The sequence below is a fragment of the Salvelinus alpinus genome, chromosome 19, assembly GCF_045679555.1.
Source record: "Salvelinus alpinus chromosome 19, SLU_Salpinus.1, whole genome shotgun sequence".
Classification (NCBI taxonomy): Eukaryota; Metazoa; Chordata; class Actinopteri; order Salmoniformes; family Salmonidae; genus Salvelinus; species Salvelinus alpinus.
This window is the reverse complement of record NC_092104.1, coordinates 8,205,411-8,229,797: the sequence shown is the minus strand read 5'-3', so window position 1 is coordinate 8,229,797 and position 24,387 is coordinate 8,205,411. Positions and strand designations below refer to the sequence as shown.

Sequence of the window (24,387 nt, the reverse complement as noted above, 5' to 3'; positions counted from 1 at the left end):
CCAAAAGGCACCTAAAGGACTAAAGGATAAGACCAAGATTGAACTCTTTGCCCTGAATGCCAAGCGTCACGTCTGGAGGAATTCTGGCACAATCCCTACGGTGAAGCATGGTGGTGGCAGAATTATGCTGTGGGGATGTTTTTCAGCGGCAGGGACTGGGAGACGAGTCAGGATCGAGGGAAAGATGAACGGAGCAAAGTACAGAGAGATGATGAAAATCTGCTCCAGAGCACTCAGGACCTCAGACAGGGGCAAAGGTTCAACTTCCAACAGGACAAAGACCCTAAGCACACAGGTAAGACAGCACAGGAGTGGCTTCGGGGACAAGTCTCTGAATGTCCTTGAGTGGCCCAGCCAGAGCCCGGACTTGAACCCGATCGAACATCTCTGGAGAGACCTGAAAATAGCTGCGCAGCAACACTCCCCATCCAACCTGACAGAGCTTGATAGGATCTGCAGAGAAGAATGGGAGTAACTCCCCAAATACAGGCGTGCCAAGCTTGTAGCGCCATACCCAAGAAGATTCAAGGCTGTAATTGCTGCCAAAGGTGCTTCAACAAAGTACTGAGTAAAGGGTCTGAATACTTATGTAAATGTGATATCAGTTTTTTTTATATTTATGTATTAGCAAAAATGTCTAAAAACCTGTTTTTGCTTTGTCATTATGAGGTATTGTGTGTAGATTAAATAGTTTTTACCCCTAATCAATCTATTTTAGAATAAGGCTGTAATGTAACAAAATGTGGAAAAAGTCAAAGGGTCTGAATACTTTCCGAAAGTACTGTATAATGTTGTTTGAGCTCCGCTTGTTGCCTTTTTCTCATGGCAACGGGCCACATATTTTGCTGCTGTGATTGCACACTGCGGTATTTCGCCTAACAGATATGGGAGTTTATCAGTGTTTGATTTGTTTTCAAATTCTTTGTAGGTCTGTGTAATCTGTGGGAAATGTGTCTCTGTGGTCATACATTTGGCCTTTCTCTCACCGGACACCTCTGATCTCCAGCACCATGGGTACTCCTACAGTTAACACACACATCTTTCCCCACCGATACTACACAATCCCTTGTCTCATGCCCTCCTGTACACTTCTCACATCTAGGAATCTCCCCACCCTACACACAGCTGTCCGTGTTTGATCGCATTGGATTGTGGGATTTGATAACTAAGATTCCTGCTTTTATGAGCTTGAACAGTCATAGGGCTCGTTCAAGCGGGTCAATTTTGCCACGTCGCTTTCAAAGTGTGTTGCATTATGGGGATAAAAATTGTCCGACTTGCGCCTACATGTCGACTGCATGAACTTTACAGAAATCATGAGATCAAAGTGCATTTAGTTGACTGCAGTCAGAGAGGTCAAGGGTCATATTTGAGAGCATCAAAACCGTGATACATTGTGGGTAAATTGTGACTTTCGGCTATCGCAGATACGACTTCACTGCTCGACTTTCGTCTACAGCCGGTTGATTTCGCCTTACAACTCAAACGCGCCCTATGGCTTGAAAGGAGGCAGAGGCCATGTGTAATTGTGTAATCAGTGACATCAACATTGGCACATATCCATTTCTTACATTTGCATGACAAAAAATAACAATTGAACAATTCTACACACAGCAACATAACAATTCCACTTCAATATGTTGACCATCATAACATTTTATAAGTGGATACATTAAAACGTCTTATCAGACATCAGGAAATATTCAGAACAAGAGGTTTAGCAAAATTAAAAGCATTTAGTCACTTTCTATCAATTGTAATGTGCTAGGAATTATTCATATAAAATGTAATCACAACGGCTACACAGAGGCCGATATATTCACGTAAAACCAGACTTATACAGGACCAGAGTTGTTCCAAGACCAGTCAGATGCACAGCGGCAGTGCTGGACTTGGGCTGGTACACATCGGTACAGAGTGCAGTCACCTCTAATTTTGTCCTAGAGTACCGGCACCTCTTACAGAACATTGCCTCTAATATATAATGAGTACCTTTCACCTAAATATCATGAGTATCGGCACCCAAAAAATGAGTGCTGGCACACATTTCATTCCACTTCAAGCACGGCACCGCAGTAAGAAGGCCAGGTAGGATCACTCCGTGATGACAAACTATTCATGGTAGGGTGACCAGATGGTCCTCTCTTCCCCCTCTCTCCATGGGCGACTGCCCCAGAGAGAGGCCCTGTATCTGGAGGTCGGCGGCTTCCGTCTCAGCCTCTTGGATCTCGGAGGGCTGGAGGTCTGTGGTGTCTGATTCTGAAGATGACGCCCCACCATGACACTGGTCCACTCCTGCCCTCTCCTGGACATGGTTGGAACTGCAGATGCTTGTGCCTGCATGGTTGGACTTGCATGTGTCTGTCTCTGAAGAACGGTGTGGTGATGATTTGACCTGTGTTTGCAGCATATTGTCTGTCTTCAACCGTCTCTCTAGTTCCTCTGTGTTGCGGGCTAGCATGAAGCTAACCTTCCTCTGGTGAGCTAGAGCTTCTTCCTTATCACTCAGCTACACAGGGAGAGATAAGGAAGATGGGATGGAGAGAGGGAGAGAAAGAGAGCACGATGACGAAAAAAGAAGGAAGGAGAGAGAGAGAGAGAGAGAGAGAGAGAGAGAGAGAGAGAGAGAGAGAGAGAGAGAGAGAGAGAGAGAGAGAGAGAGATGAAGAGAGCAAGAGAGGGGAGAGAGAGATGGAGACAGACAGAGAAAACAAAAAGATCATTACTTGACACATTGGAAAGAATTAACAAAAAAACAGAGCAAACTAGAATGCTATTTGGCACTAAACAGAGAGTACACAGTGGCAGAATAGCTGACCACTGTGACTGACCCAACATTAAGGAAAGCTTTGACTATGTTCAGACTCAGTGTGCATAACCTTGCTATTGAGAAAGGCCACCGTAGACTATGTGCACACTGCCCACAAAATGAGGTGGAAACTGAGCTTCCTAACCAAATTTATGACAATATTTCCCTCAGATTACACAGACCCACAAAGAATTTGAAAACAAACCCAATTTTGATAAACTCCCATATCTACTGGGTGAAATACCACAGTCTGCCATCACAGCAGCAAGAAAAGGGCAACCAGTGAAGAACAAACACCATTGTAATTACAACCCATATTTATGTTTATTTATTTTCCATTTTGTACTTTAACCATTTGTATATCGTTACAACACTGTATATAGACATAATATGACATATAAATGTCTATTCTTTTGGAAATTCTGTGAGTTTACTGTTTAATTTTTATTGTTTATTTCACTTTTGTTTATTATCCACTTCACTTTCTTTGGCAATGTAAACATATGTTTCCCATGCCAATAAAGGCTTTAAACTGAATTGAATTGAGAGAGAAATATTGAAAGAGAGAGAGAGGGATCAGTGGGAAGGAAAAGCCAGATAACAATTTGAAACGTTTGAAATATCACTTGAACTTCTAGGAATATAAACCTCTATTCAAATGGAATATAAACCTCTATTCAAATGTATTTATCCACATGTACAGGAAATATTCAGGGCCCTAAGTATACTATATTAGGGTGTGGGTACAGTACAGTATACTGTATTAGGGTGTGGGTACAGTACAGTATACTGTATTAGGGTGTGGGTATACTGTATTAGGGTGTGGGTACACTGTATTAGGGTGTGGGTACAGTATACTGTATTAGGGTGTGGGTATACTGTATTAGGGTGTGGGTACACTGTATTAGGGTGTGGGTACAGTATACTGTATTAGGGTGTGGGTATACTGTATTAGGGTGTGGGTACACTGTATTAGGGTGTGGGTACAGTATACTGTATTAGGGTGTGGGTACACTGTATTAGGGTGTGGGTACACTGTATTAGGGTGTGGGTACACTGTATTAGGGTGTGGGTACACTGTATTAGGGTGTGGGTACAGTATACTGTATTAGGGTGTGGGTACACTGTATTAGGGTGTGGGTACACTGTATTAGGGTGTGGGTACAGTATACTGTATTAGGGTGTGGGTATACTGTATTAGGGTGTGGGTACACTGTATTAGGGTGTGGGTATACTGTATTAGGGTGTGGGTATACTGTATTAGGGTGTGGGTACACTGTATTAGGGTGTGGGTATACTGTATTAGGGTGTACAGTATACTGTATTAGGGTGTGGGTACACTGTATTAGGGTGTACAGTATACTGTTTTAGGGTGTGGGTACAGTATACTGTATTAGGGTGTGGGTATACTGTATTAGGGTGTACAGTATACTGTTTTAGGGTGTGGGTACAGTATACTCTATTAGGGTGTGGGTATACTGTATTAGGGTGTACAGTATACTGTATTAGGGTGTGGGTACACTGTATTAGGGTGTACAGTATACTGTATTAGGGTGTACAGTATACTGTATTAGGGTGTACAGTATACTGTTTTAGGGTGTGGGTACAGTATACTGTATTAGGGTGTGGGTATACTGTATTAGGGTCTACAGTATACTGTATTAGGGTGTGGGTACACTGTATTAGGGTGTACAGTATACTGTATTAGGGTGTACAGTATACTGTTTTAGGGTGTGGGTACAGTATACTGTATTAGGGTGTACAGTATACTGTATTAGGGTGTGGGTACACTGTATTAGGGTGTACAGTATACTGTATTACAGTACAGACCAGGTCGAGGAGTTTGTGCAGAGTCTCTGTGGGGTCGTCTGTGATCTCTGTGCTGGACGGCAGCAGTCCTCTAAGTCTCTGAGCCACACTGAGAGATGCTGTCCTATCCTTGCCTGCAATACACAGATATAGTCAGTCAGTCAGTCATTCATTCTGTACAAACAGCCTCACTTCTGTTGTCTTAAAAACACAATGATATCAATGATGTATCAGTGCCTTCATAAAGTATTCAGACCCCTTGACTTTTTCCACATTTTGTTACGTCACAGCCTCTAAAATGGATTAAATTGTTGTTTTTTTGTCCTCCCCAATCTACACACAATAACCCATAATGACAAAGCAAAAACGGACATATAAAAATGTACATAAATATTCAGACCATCTACTCAGTATTTTGATAAAGTACCTTTGGTAGCGATTACACCCTCGAGTCTTCTTGGGTATGATGCTACATGCTTAGCACACCTGTATTTGGGGAGTTTCTCACATTCTTCTCTGCAGATCCCTCAAGCTCTGTCAGGTTGAATGGAGAGCGTTGCTGCACAGCTATTTTCAGATCTCTCCAGAGATGTTCGATCAGGTTCAAGTCCAGGGTCTGGCTGGGCCACTCAAGGACATTCAAAGACTTGTCCCGAAGCCACTCCTGCATTATCTTGGCTATGTGCTTAGGGTCGTTATACTTTTGGAAGGTGAACCTTCGCCCCAGTCTGAGGTCCTGAGCGCTCTGGAGCAGGTTTTCATCAAGGATCTCTCTGTACTTTGCTCCGTTCATCTTTCCCTCGATCCTGACTAGTCTCCCAGTCCCTGCCGCTGAAAAACATCCCCACAGAATGCCACCACCATGCTTCACCGTAGGGATGGTGCCAGGATTACTCCAGACATGACGCTTGGCATTCAGGCCAAAAAGTTCAATCTTGGTTTCATCAGATCAGAGAATCTTGTTTCTCATGGTCTGAGAGTCCTTTAGGTGCCTTTTGGCAAACTCCAAGCGGGCTGTCATGTGCCTTTTACTGACGAGTGGCTTCCGTCTGGCCACTCTACCATAAAGGCCTGATTGGTGGAGTGCTGCAGAGATGGTTGTCCTTCTGGAAGGTTCTCCCATCTCCACAGAGGAACTCTGGTGCTCTGTCAGAGTGACCATCAGGTTGTTGGTCACCTCCTTGACCAAGGCCCTTCTCCCCGATTGCTCAGTTTGGCTGGGTGGCCAGCTCTAGGAGGAGTCTTGGTGTTTCCAAACTTATTCTATTTAAGAATGATGGAGGCCAGTGTTCTTGGGGACCTTCAATGCTGCAGACATATTTTGGAACCCTTCCCCAGATCTGTGCCTCGACACAATTCTGTCTTGGAGCTCCACGGACAATTCCTTCGACCTCATGGCTTGGTTTTTGCTCTGACATGCACTGTCAACTGTGGGACCTTATAGAGACAGGTGTGTGCCTTTCCAAATCATGTCCAATCAATTGAATTTACCACAGGTGGATTCTAATCAAGTTGTAGAAACATCTCAAGGATTAACAATGGAAAGAGATCTCAATTTCGAGTCTCATTGCAAAAGGTCTGAATAATTATGCAAATAAGGCAAAAAAAAAAATCTATTTTTTTTTCTAAAAACCAGTTTTTGCTTTGTCATTATGAGTATTGTGTGTAGATTGAATAAGGCTGTAATGTAACAAAATGTAGAAAAAGTCAAGGGGTCTGAATACTTTCCGAATGCACTGTATATCAATATTACATAAGATATTTATATACATCATTCACTGTGATACACTCAAACTTACAGAACATTAACTTCCATGTTTCTGTGTCTTGTTGAAGTGAGGACAATACAGTATATTTCAATACAGTATACCTTCTGGCTTTAGTGGGCGGGACTTGTTCCTGTCCGTCTCCGCCAGAAGCAGGAAGTGATCGCTGCGCCTCCTGAGCTGCTGTTCGAAGGCGATCCGAAAAGCGTCCGCCATTAGCAACGCCTCCTCCATCCTCCTGCCATGGCCCTCCAGCTACACACACAAACAACGTTTACTTCACTACATTCCTAAAGAAACTATTTACTTTTTTAGTCCTATACATTTCCCTGACCGCAAAAAATACTCGTTACTTTTAGAATGCTCAGGCAGGACAGAATTATGGTCCAATACACGCACCTATCTGGCGGAGTGTTGAAGTGTGCCACTGTCTGTCCGTAAAAATAAATACAATCAATTGTGCAGTTTGCGTAATATAAGGATTTTGATGTACAGCATTGATTTTTACTTTGTACTTTTACTCAAGTATGAACATGTTGTACTTTTTCCACCCCTGTACTTAAGTACATTTAAAACCAGATACTTTTACTCAAGTTAGGGATGTTAACGGTTAGCTGCTGAAAATACATTTGACCGTCATGCGTATCGGTCTAGGGGTTAATTTGCATGTTCATTTGTGTGGAATTAAATTGGCGCGTGTATATTTTCGTTAGTCGTCCTGCATTTTATTTATCACACGCCCACAGCATACAGAGCCTAGATAGAGAGCCTAGATAGAGAGGAATACCCTGCCACCTGCGAGAGTAGCGCCTCAAAAAGCCTGTAAACTACCGGAGTGAAACCTGCTGTTCTCAACTCAGTCATTGCGCAACAAATAACAATTCTAAATTGCAATCGCGTGTTAAAGACTTTGGTGGCCACGATTTGAAAGGAGCTGTTTTATTTCTCAATCTAAACTCGTAAAGCACGCCTCCAATTCGCCATTCGGATGCATAGGCTATAGCCTTCCTACGGTTCACTATCAGCGCGTCATCCACCACTTTACAATGGGAGCTTGAGGCAGTGTAATTGTTTTAAACCTGAACGTTTTACTTTACTTCAAATAATGACCGCATGTTTTACCTTGCTTCAAAGTAGCCTAGCCAAAATCAGACCATAGAAACGTGGAGGCAATTATTTTATAAAGACTTCCTCATGCCATTAACCAGTATTTCTGGTATTTCTGATTGGTTTTCATATCAACTTTATTTCGTTATACAGAAGCCAAAGGCACAATCCTCTTCATATTAACTAACCATCATAGTAGTTGCTATTAGATTCCCCCTTCTTCAACATTTCTAACGGAGATTTTCATCTCTGTAACATTTCTGCACATTAACACTAGAACCTTATTACCTAAACTGGATCAATTGAAAGTGTGGGTTCACAGCTCCAATCCAGATGTGTTGGTCATTACTGAGACTTGGTTAAGGAAGAGTGTTTTGAATACTGATGTTAACCTTTCTGGTTATAATATGTTTTTGGCAAGACAGATCTTCCAAAGGTGGGGGAGTGACAATCTTTACCAAGGATCACCTTCAGTGCTCGGTTGTCTCCACCAAGTCTGTCCTCAAACAATTTGATTTGCTGGTTTTAAGCATTAAACGTTCAAATAGCTCTGTGTTGACTGTTGCTGGGTGCTATCGTCCTCCATCAGCACTGGCCTGTACCCTACCTGCCCTAAGCTCTCTCCTGGTCCCTTACACTAAGTCTGAATTTGTCCTGCTAGGTGACCTAAACTGGGACATGCTTAAACCACCTGACCAAGTCTTAAAGAAATGGGACTCCCTAAATCTTTCTCAGATTCTTACCAATCCCACAAGGTACGACGCCAAACACCCAGAAAAGGCTACTCTTCTTGATGTTATCCTCACAAATAATCCTGATAGGTATCAGTCTGGTGTTTTCTGTAATGACCTTAGTGATCACTGTTTTACAGCCTGTGTTCGTAATGGCTGCTCAGTGAAACGAGCTGTCCTGATTTGTCATAGACACCTGCCAAAAAACTTTAATGAGCAAGCCTTCCTTCATGAACTGGCCTCTGTAAAATGGTATAGAATCAGCTTGATCCCCTTAATGTCCAACAGGCTTGCTCTACCCTTAACCTTGTTCTGAACACCTCCAAAACAAAGGTCATGTGGTTTGGTAAGAAGAATGCCCCTCTGCCCACAGGTGTGATTACTACCTCTGAGGGTTTAGAGCTTGAGGTAGTCACCTCATACAAGTACTTGGGAGTATGGATAGACGGTGCACTGTCCTTATCTCAGCACATATCAAAGCTGCAGGTTAAAGTTCAATCTAAACTTGGTTTCCTCTATCGTAATCGCTCCTCTTTCACCCCAGCTGCCAAACTAACCCTGATTCAGATGACCATCCTACCCATGCTAGATTACAGAGACATCATTTATAGATCGGCAGGTAAGGGTGTTCTCGAGCGGCTAGATGTTCTTTACCATTCGGCCATTAGATTTGCCACCAATGCTCCTTATAAGACACATCATTGCACTCTATACTCCTCTGTAAACTGGTCATCTCTGTATACCGTCGCAAGACCAACTGGTTGATGCTTATTTATTATATATTTTTTTATTTAACCTTTATTTAACTAGGCAAATCAGTTAAGAACAAATTCTTATTTACAATGACGGCCTACCAAAAGGCAAAAAGCCTCCTGCGGGTACGGGGGCTGAGATTAAAAAATAAATAAAATATAAATATAGGACAAAATACACATCATGACAAGCGAGACAACACAACACTACATAAAGAGAGACCTAAGACAACACAGCAATGATAGCAACACAACATGACAACAACATGGTAGCAGCACAACATGGTAGCAGCACAAAACATGGTACCAACATTATTGGGCACAGACAACAGCAAAGGGCAAGAAGGTAGAGACAACAATACATCACGCAAAGCAGCCACAACTGTCAGTAAGAGTGTCCACGATTGAGTCTTTGAATGAAGAGATGGAGATAAAACTGTCCATTTTGAGTGTTTGTTGCAGCTCGTTCCAGTCGCTAGCTGCAGCGAACTGAAAAGAGGAGCGACCCAGGGATGTGTGTGCTTTGGGGACCTTTAACAGAATGTGACTGGCAGAATGGGTGTTGTATGGAGAGGATGAGGGCTGCAGTAGATTACTCAGATAGGGTGTAGTGAGGCTTAAGAGGGTTTTATAAATGGGTGGGAGGTAGCCTAGTGGTTAGAGCGTTGGACTAGTACCCCTGAACTATGGCAGGTAGCCTAGTGGTTAGCCTAGTGGGTTAGCCTAGTGGGGCGGTATGTAGCCTAGTGGTTAGCCTAGTGGGTTAGCCTAGTGGGGCGGTACGTAGCCTAGTGGTTAGAGTGTTGGGCCAGTAACCGAAAGGTTGCAAGATCGAATCCCCGAGCTGACAAGGTACAAATCTGTCGTTCTGCCCCTGAACAAGGCAGTTAACCCACTGTTCCTAGGCCGTCGTTGAAAATAAGAATTTGTTCTTAACTGACTTGCCTAGTTAAATAAAGGTTCAAACATTTTTTTTTACAAATAAAAATACGGAACTGCTCTCATCAGGTGCGCAGTTTAGAACGGTGGATACATGACTAAAGTAAATTATTGCATTATGGTAAATTATTTATTATTAGCTGCTTCATTACATGAGTTGCATGTTCATTAACAGGCAATTTTTATAGCATTTTAACTGGAAGACGATAGGCTTGCTATTGTTGCATGTTTCCATCAAGCGGTCCTTGTATGCATGCATAGTATCAGAGAGGTACTACTCTACAAAGCACTCTCGCCAAAATCTGTCCAAAATAAGTCCAATGTGTTTCTATAGGCTTATTTTGGGCATAAAGCTGGTCACCTGCCGCCTGCCTTCCTGCCTTGGGACGACTCCCACTGTTAGGGCGGAAACAAAAGCATCTCGTCATTATAAACAGATCTCTGATAGTATTTTCTGTCGGTCACGTCATTTTACTGTTTGGGGAAAATATAACCGTTTGTTGACCGGTTAATGAGGGTTAGTTAGTCGGCAGCAAAATGGACCGAAATTTGTATCCTTAACTCAAGTAGTATTTGACTGAGTGACTTTTACTTTAGTCATTTTCTATTAAGGTATCTTTACTTTTACTCAAGTATGACAATTTAGTACTTTTTCCACCACTGGGCATTTAGGCACGTATACCCGCACACACATTTCAGCTAATCATCAAGACCTTGATCAGTTGTATTCAGTGTTTTAGTGCTGGTTTGGAATTAAAGCCTGCACAGCCAGGACCATGTATTAGTGGTTAAGGTGGGTACTCTACCTCTTGTCTTAGTGGTTAAGGTGGGTACTCTACCTCTTGTCTTAGTGGTTAAGGTGGGTACTCTACCTCTTGTCTTAGTGGTTAAGGTGGGTACTCTACCTCTTGTCTTAGTGGTTAAGGTGGGTACTCTACCTCTTGTCTTAGTGGTTAAGGTGGGTACTCTACCTCTTGTCTTAGTGGTTAAGGTGGGTACTCTACCTCTTGTCTTAGTGGTTAAGGTGGGTACTCTACCTCTTGTCTGAGCTGGAGAACCTGTTTTCGGCTGGCAGCAGCACTCCTGGCACACGGGCAGGCCTCCCTTACATTGGGACACTGGCACGCACCCAACACAGCCAGCTACAGGAGAGAATTAGAACACAGCCAACCACAACACAGACAGAGAATTACTATAACACAGACATAGAATTAGAACACAGCCATCTTCAACACAGACAGAGAATTACTACAACACAGACAGAGAATTATACTGAACAAAAAATATGAACACAACGTGCAAAGTGTTGGTCCCGTGTTTCATGAGCTGAAATAAAAGATACCAGACGTGTTCCATATGCACAAATTTGTTTACATCCCTGTTAATGAGCATTTCTCCTTTGCCAAGATAATCCATCCACCTGACAGGTGTGGCATATCAAGATGATTTAACAGCATGATCATTACACAGGTGCACCTTGTGCCGTTTTGACACACAACTCCACAGATGTCTCAAGTATTGAGGGAGTGCGCAATTGGCATGCTGACTGCAGCAATGTCCACCAGAGCTGTTGCCAGATAATTGAATGTTAATTTCTCTACCATAAGCCGCCTCCGACATCTTTTTATAGAATTTGGCAGTACGTCCAAAAGACCTCACAACCACAGACCAATTCTAACCACGTCAGCCCAGGACCATCCTCATCCGGCTTCTTCACCTGTCTGAGACCAGCCACCCGGACAGCTGATGAAACTGTGTGTTTGCACAACAAAATCCTTTCTGGGCAAACTGTCAGAAACCGTCTCAGGGAAGCTCATCTGTGTGCTCGTCGTCCTCACCAGGGTCTTGACCTGACTGTAGTTCAGCGTCGTAACCGACATCAGTGGGCAAATGCGCACCTTTGATGGCCACTGGCACGCTGGGGAAGTGTGCTCTTCATGGATAAATTCCGGTTTCAACTGTACCGGGCAGATGGCAGTTGGTTATGGCGTGGTGTGGGCGAGTGGTTTGCTGATTGTCAACGTTGTGAACAGAGTGCCCCATGGTGGCCGTGGAGTTATGGTATGGGCAGGCATAAGCTACGGGCAACGAACACAAGTACATTTTGTTGATGTCAATTTGAATGCAGAGATACCGTGACGCGATACTGAGGCCCATTGAAGTGCCGTTCAACTGCCGCCATCACCTCATGTTTCAGCATGATAATGCACGGACCCATGTCACAAGGATCTGTACACAATTCCTGGAAGCTGAAAATGTCCCACTTCTTCCATGGCCTGCATTCTCACCAGACATGTCACCCATTGAGCATGTTTGGGATACTCTGGATCGACATGTACGACAGCGTGTTCCAGTTCCCACCAATATCCAGCCATTGAAGAGGAGTGGGACAACATTCCACAGGCCACAATCAACAGCCTGATCAACTCTATGATACATGATGTAATCATATAACACAATACATGATGTAATCATATAACATAATACATGATGTAATCATACGACATAATAAATGTAATCATATAACATAATACATGATGTAATCATATAACATAAATTATTTAATCTCTCTCCTCCTGTTCCCTATGAATCTCTCTGGAACCTCCTGCCCTCTCTCTCTCCTCCTGTTTCCTATGTCTATCTCTCTTTAGGTACTCCTGCCCCCCCCCCTCTCTCTCTCCTCCTGTTCCCTCAGTCTCTCTCTCTCCTCCTGTTTCCTATGTCTATCTCTCTTTAGGTACTCCTGCCCCCCCCCCCACCTCTCTCTCTCCTCCTGTTCCCTCAGTCTCTCTCTCTCCTCCTGTTTCCTATGTCTATCTCTCTTTAGGTACTCCTGCCCCCCCCCCCCCCTCTCTCTCTCCTCCTGTTCCCTCTGCCTCTGTCTCTCTCTGGTCCTCCTGCCCTCTCAATTCAATTCAATTCAATTCAAGGGGCTTTATTGGCATGGGAAACATGTTAACATTGCCAAAGCAAGTGAGGTAGATAATATACAAAAGTGAAAAAAACAATAAAAATGAACAGTAATTTACAATGGTGTTTGTTCTTCACTGGTTGCCCTTTTCTTGTGGCAACAATTCTTGCTGCTGTGATGACACACTGTGGTATTTCTCTCACTCTCTTCCTGTTCCCTCTGTCTCTCTCTTTGTGTCCTCCTACCCTCTCTCTCTCCTCCTGTTCCCTCTGTCTCCGTCTCCGTCTCTGGTTCCTCCTGCCCTTTCTGTCTCCCTCTCTCTGTTTCCCTCTCTCACCTCCAGCACGGTCCCCTGGTCCTCCTCTCTCCCCTGGGTGCATGAAGGCTTGGTCCCCTGGAAGGCTCTCTGTTCCCGGACATTCAGCATGGCTAGGAGTTCCAGACACTGCTGACTCACAGCTACACACACACACACAGAGAGAGAGAGAAGCACATACACTTTCTCAATTACATTGCAAGACAGCGACAAGTATAATTGTTGATTGAGCAGAAGGACTAGGTACCTACCAGTGTTCTCTGTCCTCAGCTCCTGTACCTCCCTCACCCTGTCTCCCAGGCTGTCACTCAGAGCCTTTTTCTCACTGCAAACCCTGCCCACACATACACACTGACCAATCAAAATCTGCAAACCCTATACCCATAAGCACACATCAACCAATCAAAAACGGGAAAAAACCTGCCTTGAATGTAAACCATGACCTCACCTGACATATTTCTGCTCCCAAGACTGCTCAAGGTTCTTGAAGTGCATCTGGTTATAAGTGATCTCCCACTGCAGGCCATTCACTTCCTGTGACAGAGTTCATTAAATACATGTTCAAACTGTAAGTACACTGTAATAACCTAGGAAATACTGCATATTTAGATGTATTAAAACAAGCAGAATTCTTTGAAAGTACCAGAAAGCTCCCATTGTTACCACATAATTTACTGCAGTGTTTCTCAACTCCAATCCTCCTGTACTCCCAACAGCCCAACTCCAGTCCTCCTGTACTCCCAACAGCCCAACTCCAGTACTCCTGTACTCCCAACAGCCCAACTCCAATCCTGCAGTACCCCCAACAGCCCAACTCCGGTCCTCCTGTACTCCCAACAGCCCAACTCCAATCCTCCAGTACCCCCAACAGCCCAACTCCGGTCCTCCCAACAGCCCAACTCCAATCCTCCAGTACCCCCAACAGCCCAACTCCAATCCTCCAGTACCCCCAACAGCCCAACTCCAATCCTCCTGTACTCCCAACAACCCAACTCCGGTCCTCCTGTACTCCCAACAGCCCAACTCCGGTCCTCCTGTACTCCCAACAGCCCAACTCCGGTCCTCCTGTACTCCCAACAGCCCAACTCCGGTCCTCCTGTACTCCCAACAGCCCAACTCCAGTCCTCCTGTACTCCCAACAGCCCAACTCCAGTCCTCCTGTACTCCCAACAGCCCAACTCCAATCCTCCAGTACCCCCAACATCCCAACTCCGGTCCTCCTGTACTCCCAACAGCCCAACTCCAATCCTCCAGTACCCCCAACAGCCCAACTCCGGTCCTCCCAACAGCCCAACTCCAATCCTCCAGTACCCCCAACAGCCCAACTGCAATCCTCCAGTACCCCCAACAGCCCAACTCCAATCCTCCTGTACTCCCAACAGCCCAACTCCGGTCCTCCTGTACTCCCAACAGCCCAACTCCGGTCCTCCTGTACTCCCAACAGCCCAACTCCGGTCCTCCTGTACTCCCAACAGCCCAACTCCAGTCCTCCTGTACTCCCAACAGCCCAACTCCGGTCCTCCTGTACTCCCAACAGCCCAACTCCAGTCCTCCTGTACTCCCAACAGCCCAACTCCAATCCTCCAGTACCCCCAACAGCCCAACTCCGGTCCTCCTGTACTCCCAACAGCCCAACTCCAATCCTCCAGTACCCCCAACAGCCCAACTCCGGTCCTCCCAACAGCCCAACTCCAATCCTCCAGTACCCCCAACAGCCCAACTGCAATCCTCCAGTACCCCCAACAGCCCAACTCCAATCCTCCTGTACTCCCAACAGCCCAACTCCGGTCCTCCTGTACTCCCAACAGCCCAACTCCGGTCCTCCTGTACTCCCAACAGCCCAACTCCGGTCCTCCTGTACTCCCAACAGCCCAACTCCAGTCCTCCTGTACTCCCAACAGCCCAACTCCGGTCCTCCTGTACTCCCAACAGCCCAACTCCAGTCCTCCTGTACTCCCAACAGCCCAACTCCAATCCTCCAGTACCCCCAACAGCCCAACTCCGGTCCTCCTGTACTCCCAACAGCCCAACTCCAATCCTCCAGTACCCCCAACAGCCCAACTCCGGTCCTCCCAACAGCCCAACTCCAATCCTCCAGTACCCCCAACAGCCCAACTGCAATCCTCCAGTACCCCCAACAGCCCAACTCCAATCCTCCTGTACTCCCAACAGCCCAACTCCGGTCCTCCTGTACTCCCAACAGCCCAACTCCGGTCCTCCCAACAGCCCAACTCCAGTCCTCCAGTACCCCCAACAGCCCAACTCCGGTCCTCCTGTACTCCCAACAGCCCAACTCCGGTCCTCCTGTACTCCCAACAGCCCAACTCCAGTCCTCCCAACAGCCCAACTCCAGTCATACACACCTGATTCAACTCACCTAGGGCTTGATGATTAGTTGACATGTTGAATCAGGCGTTCTTGTCCGGGCTACAATAAAAATGTGTACTGCTGGGAGTACTGGAGGACTTGAGTTGAGAAACACTGCACTAGTAAATACCAGGTCAATTCTAGTGGAAGCCACATAAGCCAGAGTCTGAAATTCATTAGCTAGGTGACTGATTCTTATAGTATGTGAAAGTAAACAAACCAATCCTTTATTTGAACTACCTTCCTGTATCCTTTTAACATAACAGGCCAGAAACAAACAACATTCACCTTTTCCAGAGCCTTGGTCCTCTCCTCACTCTTCTGGAGTAGAATCTTAGTGTGAGAGGTTGCCCTGTCTAGAATACTCTGGCAAGAAAAAAAGAGGGGAAGTGTATTTTAAACAAATGAAAAGGGAGTGTTGAGAGTGAGTGTGTATGTGTCTGTATTTACCTGTCCCTGTAGGATCTTCAGTGCTTCGTGTTTTCCCTCTAGGTGACGACTGGTGACCTCCAACTCACAGCGCAGTAGCTCTGCCTCCTGTTAGAACAGGCCACCAACATTCACCAATGATGGCAAAGCAAGTCCCACGAACAACCCTCTCTAAATGTGGTGTGTGTGTGTTTTAATGTCTGTGATTTTAATATTGATTGTTTTTTTTCTGCTGCACAACACATTTCTTCATTAAGGATAATAATCAGCTGCACCAATGCAAACCACATATCAAATGTCATCCTTCTTCCTGTCCTCACCTCAGTCACTTCCTGTAGCCTCTCTCTCACCTCCTCAATGGACAGATCGCTCAGGGATTCTAGAGCAGAGGGAAACACTTCATGTACTATACGAATCACAGTCTGAGAGAAAACTGAGTCAGGTGTGTGTGTGTGTGTGTGTGTGTGTGTGTGTGTGTGTGTGTGTGTGTGTGTGTGTGTGTGTGTGTGTGTGTGTGTGTGTGTGAAGGTGACAGATGGTAGTCCTGGTCGTCACCTCTCTCTCCCACCAAATCAAACAGAGATGGTAAACACAGAGAGAGAGAGACAGTTCATCACAGGAACAGGCACTACAGGTTCTGTCCCAAATAGTACCCTATCCCCTATATAAAGCCCTATGGGTCCTGGTCAAAAGTAGTGCACTACACACAATGGGTCCTGGTCTATAGTAGTGCACTACACCCAATGGGCCCTGGTCTATAGTAGTGCACTACACCCAATGGGCCCTGTGAGCCACAGGGCTCACACCAGAAGGGTCGTGTTCATTAGGGAACCAAATGGAAAACATTGGTTCTGTCCCAATAATATCTCACTTTTCCTGAAGTGTGCACTTGTTCACTTCCCTTCAGGCCCATTCCTACACCAATCCAATGCTTTCACTAATTTGTGCAGAGTAGAGAACGAGTGCACACTTCAGGAGGAAGGAGAGATCATTGGGACGCAACCATTTTAACACGTTTGGTGCCTAATGAATATGACCCAGCACACACTGATTAACCTCCATGTACTGGACACCCTGAGGCCATAGAACAGCCTTTCATTGTGTTTACCTTCAGCCCTTCTGAGAAGGCACTTAGCACAAATCATTATTCATTACAGAGTTACTGTTGACTACAGCATGGTCATTATTCATTACAGAGTTACTGTTGACTACAGCATGGTCATTAGAATGGTCACGTGACTTCAGAGGTTAAACCTATTGGAGAAAGATTCTACATCCTTCTCCTAAAGTGAGTCCTTGCACATTTCCAGTCATGGATTTAAAAGCATTGGATTAGTGTAATCATTGGCTAGAGGGAATTTCCACCATTGCTATATCCCATGATAACAAGTGTGCAAGTGCACAGTTTGGGAAAAAGGGTTGAGAATCGGAGCGCAGCCAGTTACGGATCTAGAATGTTCCTCCGCCGTGACTATGAGGAACTATAGTAGCGCAGGCCTCAAAACTGCAGAAGGAGAAGCACGTTTTGAACAATACAATAAGTTTCCAACAACAGTTTTCTTCAGACGTGCCTTTGACAGTTGTGCATGAATACACAACAAGAGTGTATAGAGATGTAAATCACTTGTGTAAGAAGCCTGTTCAGCCAGACACCATGCGGTAGGTGATGTAAACACCTTTACCTGTAGGGTTCCAACTACAGTGGGGCTAGTCCCACCATAACAATTAATATCAATGTGGGTACCCACAATAATTAATATATCATTCAAACCGTGCTTACCTGTCCCCCTGACCCTCCATTGCGGTGACGCCTGCTCCACCTCCAGCTCCTGTCTGAACACTGTGTACAGCCCACTGCAAGACGTCCAGATGAAGGCTGCCTCCCCTCCCTCGCTGCCCCTGTTCAGGAGCCCCGTCCTGGGCAGCGGCTCCTCAGCATGCCCCCTGCTGCCGCTCCGGCTCTGGAGCTTCTTTCTGGTAGTAGGAGGAAGGAGGGCGCAATTAAGCCGAAACGTATGGCAATGTGTGGTCTACTGAGACATGTGGTTTGAATAAGAAAAATAGAATTAAAACAATGGTTCAACTGCAACTTATATTCAAGTGAGTGCAGGTCTTCAGTTAATATATGCCATTTAGCAAACAATTTTATCTAAAGTGGCATTTTACGTTATTTTGTTGATTTCATTTGTTCATTTTTGATGTGATCAACGGCTGGATCCACATTCTAATTTAATTTATTCACGCAAGAGGATAAGAGATCTCTCCTTTCACCTGATAGTGGAGTCTGGTCTGTTGCCCATCCCGTCCCCCAGGTCCCCCTCTGCCATGTCATCTTCACTGGGGCCACCCTCGGACTGGGAAGCCTCGGGCCCTGCGGCTGGTTCTCTGTTGCCGCCCTGCATCCTGATGACATCACACAGACACACGTTAGAGTGACAGACAGAAACAGACAGACACACACGTTAGAGTGACAGACAGACAGACAGACAGACAGACACATTAGAGTGACAGACAGAAACAGACAGACACACACGTTAGAGTGACAGACAGACAGACAGACAGACAGACAGACAGACAGACAGCAGGATCTGTGACCTTTGCAGATCTAGGTACAGTGCAGCCAGTCACGGTCTCCACAGCAACCCACACTGTAATGTGTGTTGTGTACTCTGTGAAATGTCATGAGCACTGTAGGCTTCATTGTAAATAAGAATTTGTTCTTAACTGACTTGCCTAGTTAAATAAAGGTTAAATTAAAATTAAAATAAATTAAAAGACAAGCAGATATTTGTGTTGATTAAATTACAACAACTATGACTATGACCCTCCCACACCAAACGTGTAATCAGGCAGGTAACGTTTTTCCCCTCATGGAGGTGACACAGCAACAAATACAATAGGCTAGTAGTATCTAACTCTTCACATTGCCTAAGGCTACTCTAACCTTTCGTCGAAAAACTTTTTTAGAGTAGACCTACGGGAACTTCGAAATGACAGTTATTCCGCTGACGTTGAACACACCTGTTTTCCATTGGACCAGGTGAGGAAGCCTACCTGAAAGTTCGAGGAAACTAGAAGCGGTATGTTCCCGTTCACAAATCGGACATAATTATCGCAAAAACTTAAAATAGGCCTACCTCCTTACACCCCGACGACCGTATCAAGGTGATACAGGGTTTTGTTCGTATCGATTTCAACCGACACAACTGTCCTACCAACGTGGCACCACCATCAGCGTGAACGTGCACCTCAACGATAAAAAAAACGGTGCAGTTGTACTTTACAGCGCGCGCAGCGCTCTACACCAGGTTGCCAGGAAGTCAAAATGTTGACATACTAAGTCGAAATATCTAGAAAGTATTTCAACATTTCGATATAGTAGATACCTATAAGATATGGTTCTTAATTTGCAGTAGCGGTGCGTAGGTAAAATCACTGGAGCCCCCCCCCAAATAAACTGCCATATTACAACCTATGTGTTGTGATAATTGTGTTGTTTGCTCTATAACCTCTTAAATAATATGCCTTGACACCATGATATATAGGTCTAAAGGCCGAGACAATAAGACAGTGGCAGAATACATTTAACCACACATTTGTTTTATCAAAAAACCCGAATAGCAACCTCTGTCCGGTGAAGTCCACAAAGCATATTGCATGTACAGTAACAGTTACATGACCTACAGCACGGTCAAGCAAGTTCATGTTTCCGACATTTTCGGACCACTAAACAACTATAGAACTACAGAGAGTTACAGCAAGTCGCAAAGAAAACAGGAGCGGCCTCCACTATTCCAGCACCATTTCAACATCATCAAATCACCTCTGCTTAGTCTAATACAGTGACAACTAAAATATACCAAAAACAGTTTAGTCCAATCAACGTAAACTAAATATGACCGACTGTCCATGGTTCTGATTTCTCTCTGTGTGTGTGTGTGTTTGTGTGTGTGTGCGTACCTGCGTGTGCGTTGGTGCAAGTTGACTCATCCTACTTGTAGAGAAACACCAATGCCATCCTCCTCTCTTTTGTGTTGACGAAACGGTTAATCACTCTGTCATACAGTGCACGCCTTTTGTTGTGCCAGGCTACCTGGCTAAAATTCTTGCTCGCTAGCCTAACTTTCATTAATTGACAATGTTACTGTAGCTACTTAACATTAGCCTACTACATCTAGCTACATATTTAACTTCCATCCTCTCAGGCCAGGGGCACAACAATGTACTGTATGTATGAATTAATGGTTGGATCAGAATCACTGTTATAATCATTGGCCAGTACCGAGAATTAAGTATAACCACCAGTGGTGGAAAAAGTACCCAAAATTCATACTTGAGTAAAAGTAGATACTTTAGTAGAAAATGACTCAAGTAAAAGTGAAAGTCACCCAGTAAAATACTACTTGAGTAAAAGTAAAAAAGTATTTGGTTTTAAAAATACTTAAGTATCGAAAGTAAATGTAATTGCTTAAATATACTGAAGTATCAAAAGTAAAAGTATAAACATTTCAAATTCCTTATATTAAGCAAATATTTTTAATTTACAGATAGCCAAGGGCACACTCCAACACTCAGACATAATTTACAAACGAAGCATTTGTGTTTTTGTGAGTGCATCAGATCAGAGGCAGTAAGGATCGCCAGGGATGTTACCTTGTAGTGCGTGGATTGGACCATTTTCCTGTCCTGCTAATCATAAAAAATTTAACAAGTACTTTTGGGTGTCAATGAAAATGTCTGGAGTAAAATGTGCACAATTTTATTTGGGAATGTAGTGAAGTAAATGTAAAACTAGTCAAATAAATATAAATAGTAAAGTACAGATACCACAAAAAACAACATAGGTAGTACTTTAAAGTATTTTTACTTAAGTACTTTACAACCCCGAAAACAACAAGTCCAAATCCCTATCTCAATCCATGGCTAGCTAGCCACAGGAGGACAACAACACAACAAGATGCAAGAATTTGAGTTTTTCTGTCAATGAGGTATGCTCTCAATGGGATTTGATAGTAGTAAACCCAAATCCAAGCTGGCTTCCCTTAACACTTTTTTTGGGTGCGCCAGGACCATTCACAGTTGAGCTCGCTCAGTTTAGCTCCACGCTGATTTGAATTTTTTTATCGTTTTTTTGTCGAGAGGCCAGATGCTCGTTGGCTTCCCTTGCATTCAATGCTACTGGCGGCAACAATGTCATACTCTTTATGACCAGACAGCATCAGATAGATGACCTTCACATACGGAGAGAGAGGGGTGCTGTTTCGCTCGCTGGGATGCTTTCTCCTGTGAGGTAAATTCAGCCTCTTGCGAATTGAAGGAAACTTATGAAACAGAGAAATGAAAGATACATTATTATTTTTCTTTTTTTTCTTGGTCCATTTCTTTGGAAACCTAGATTCCCTTGGCACCCATGAATACACGCCACTGTTAATGTGCAACATTGGGCTAACCTAATCAGGTAAAACTCCGGACTCAAGTTAAGTTGCAGGGTATGATATAGTAATAAATCAGCTGTAAAACAGTCTTATGTGGTCTTATGACATTTTAGCATGGGCACCATTTTGGGTTTAGAAGAGTGGGGGGACATAACCTGGCGGAGGGGTCTGGGGGACCTCGGACAGAATTTTATGGGGCATCTAAAGCTAATTTCCTGAATTTTTTACACAATCCAATATGACATCTCTAGTTAGAACAAAAAAGTAAGCAACAATGGTCGACAGTCATCAAGCTAGGTAAGAGATTATTATTAAACATGTTTAAGTGATTAATAATAACTGGATCAAAGGTAATTCAATAATAAATATTGTCTTGCACCTTGAACCAATAGCCTAACAAATGAACAACTCTTAATAAAATGCAAAGACTTTTGATTGTCTTTATTAAGATCCTCTATTATCAACCAGCCAGCCAGATCAACCAGCCAGCCAGATAAACCAACCAGCCAGCCAGATCAACCAGCCAGCCAGATAAACCAACCAGCCAGCCAGATCAACCAGCCAGCCCGAGCCGCCTGCACGCCTGACCCCCACAAGTCTAGTCAATAACTCAACTCTCTCCCAACACAATTTCCTTCCAAGTTCACACCTTGATTTTTTTTTAATTTCCAAGAGAAAGGTTTGGAAACAAACAAAAAACACACACCTCAAATATACATTAACACACAGAAACAGCAACTTCCTCCATATAATTCATCTCATAGGACTAATAGTACTGTAGAGGTCTTTTTACTTACACACAATATAGTTGGGTCACGCCACTGTTTAGCATATCGAATGCGTGACCTGGGCTGGGAAAATTCTGGATCATTGTTACTCTAACTTCCGTGACGCATACATCCCTCGCCCTCCTTTCGGCAAATCTGACCACGACTCCATTTTGTTGCTCCCAGCCTATAGACAGAAACTAAAACAGGAAACGCCCGTGCTCAGGTCTGTTCAACGCTGGTCCGACCAATCTGATTCCATGCTTCAAGATTGCTTCGATCACATGGACTGGGATATGTTCCGGAACGCTTCGAACAACAACATTGATGTATACGCTGATTCGGTGAGCGAGTTTATTAGCAAGTGCATCGGTGAGGTTGTACCAACAGCGATTATTTAAACCTTCCCCAACCAGAAAACATGGATTTGCAGCATTCGCGCAAAACTGAAAGCGCGAACCACTGCTTTTAATCAAGGCAAGGCAACCAGAAACAAAACCGAATACAAACAGTGTAGCTATTCCCTCCGCAAGGCAATCAAACAAGCTAAGCTTCAGTATAGAGACAAAGTAGAGTCAATTCAACAGCTCAGACACGAGAGGAATGTGGCAGGGTCTACAGTCAATCACGGACTACAAAAAGAAAACCAGCCCCGTCGCGGACCCCAATGTCTTGCTCCCGGACAAACTAAACAACTTCTTTGCTCGATTTGAGGACAATACAGTGCTACCGACACGGCCCGCTATCAAAACCTGCGGACTCTTCTTCACCGCAGCCAACGTGAGTAAAACATTTAAACGCGTTAACCCTCGCAAGGCTGCCGGCCCAGACGGCATCCCTAGCCGCGTCCCCAGAGCATGCGCAGACCAGCTTGCTGGTGTGTTTACGGACATATTCAATCAATCCCTATCCCAGTCTGCTGTTCCCACATGCTTCAAGAGGGCCACCATTGTTCCTGTTCCCAAGAAAGCTAAGGTAACTGAGCTAAACGACTATTGCCCCGTAGCACTCACTTCCATCATCATGAAGTGCTTTGAGAGACTAGTCAAGGATCATATCACCTCCACCCTACCTGACACCCTAGACCTACTCCAATTTGCTTACCGCCCCAATAGGTCCACAGACGATGCAATCGCAGTCACACTGCACACTGCCCTAACCTATCTGGACAAGAGGAATAATTATGTAAGAATGCTGTTCATCGACTACAGCTCAGCATTTAACACCATAGTGCCCTCCAAACTCATCATTAAGCTCGAGACCCTGGATCTCGACCCCGCCCTGTGCAACTGGGTCCTGGTCTTTTTGACGGGCCGCCCCCCAGGTGGTAAGGGTAGGAAACAACATCTCCACCCCGCTGATCCTCAACACCGGGGCCCCACAAGGGTGCGTTCTCAGCACCTCTCCTGTACTCCCTGTTCACCCATGACTGCGTGGCCATGCACGCCTCCAACTCAATCATCAAGTTTGCAGTCGTTACCAACAACGACGAGACGGCCTACAGGGAGGAGGTGAGGGCCCTCGGAGTGTGGTGTCAGGAAAACAACATCACACTCAACGTCAACAAAACAAAGGAGATGATCGTGGACTTCAGGAAACAGCAGAGGGGGCAGCCCCCTATCCACATCGACGGGACAGTAGTGGAGAAGGTGGAAAGTTTTAAGTTCCTCGGCGTACACATCACGGACAAACTGAAATGGTCCACCCACACAGGCAGCGTGGTGAAGAAGTCGCAACAGTGCCTCTTCAACCTCAGGAGGCTGAAGAAATTTGGCTTGTCACCAAAAACATTCACAAACTTTTATAATTGCACAATCGAGAGCATCCTGTCGGGCTGTATCACCGCCTGGTACGGCAACGTCGCCGCCCACAACCGCAAGGCTCTCCAGAGGGTAGTGAGGTCTGCTCAACGCATCACCGGGGGCAAACTAACTGCCCTCCAAGACACCTACACCACCCGATGTCACAGGAAGGCCAAAAAGATCATCAAGGACAACAACCACCCGAGCCACTGCCTGTTCACCCCACTATCATCCAGAAGGCAAGGTCAGTACAGGTGCAGCAAAGCTGGGACCGAGAGACTGAAAAACAGCTTCTATCTCAAGGCTATCAGACTGTTAAACAGCCATCACTAACATTGAGTGGCTGCTGCCAACATACTGACTCAAATCTCTAGCCTCTTTAATAATTAAAAATTGGATGTAATAAATGTATCACTAGTCACTTTAAACAAAGTCACTTTATATAAT

General features: G+C 44.8%; 1 protein-coding gene across 1 annotated transcript; it reads right to left on the bottom strand.

Moving 5' to 3' along the window:
* Nucleotides 1-1,516: 1,516 nt before the first annotated feature.
* On the bottom strand, nucleotides 1,517-19,227 carry ccdc125 (coiled-coil domain containing 125). The gene is made up of 13 exons (XM_071352198.1): nucleotides 19,074-19,227; nucleotides 18,208-18,339; nucleotides 17,717-17,910; nucleotides 16,257-16,315; nucleotides 15,958-16,044; nucleotides 15,796-15,873; nucleotides 13,589-13,674; nucleotides 13,392-13,474; nucleotides 13,162-13,283; nucleotides 10,951-11,055; nucleotides 6,489-6,639; nucleotides 4,640-4,752; nucleotides 1,517-2,509 (listed from the first exon to the last, which is right to left on the bottom strand). Exons 2-13 carry the CDS (start codon nucleotides 18,336-18,338, stop codon nucleotides 2,117-2,119), a joined length of 1,602 nt encoding a protein of 533 aa, XP_071208299.1. The 5' UTR covers nucleotide 18,339; nucleotides 19,074-19,227; the 3' UTR covers nucleotides 1,517-2,116.
* Nucleotides 19,228-24,387: the final 5,160 nt, after the last annotated feature.

Coding starts and splice junctions, on each gene's coding strand:
- ccdc125 (XM_071352198.1), bottom strand. CDS start 18,338: ATGCAGGGCGGCAACAGAGAACCAGCCGCAGGGCCCGAGGCTTCCCAG. Junction 13,475..13,588: donor TGGGAGCAGAAATATGTCAG/GTGAGGTCATGG, acceptor ATGTGTGGGCAG/GGTTTGCAGTGAGAAAAAGG. Junction 11,056..13,161: donor ACCAGGGGACCGTGCTGGAG/GTGAGAGAGGGA, acceptor TCTCTCCTGTAG/CTGGCTGTGTTGGGTGCGTG.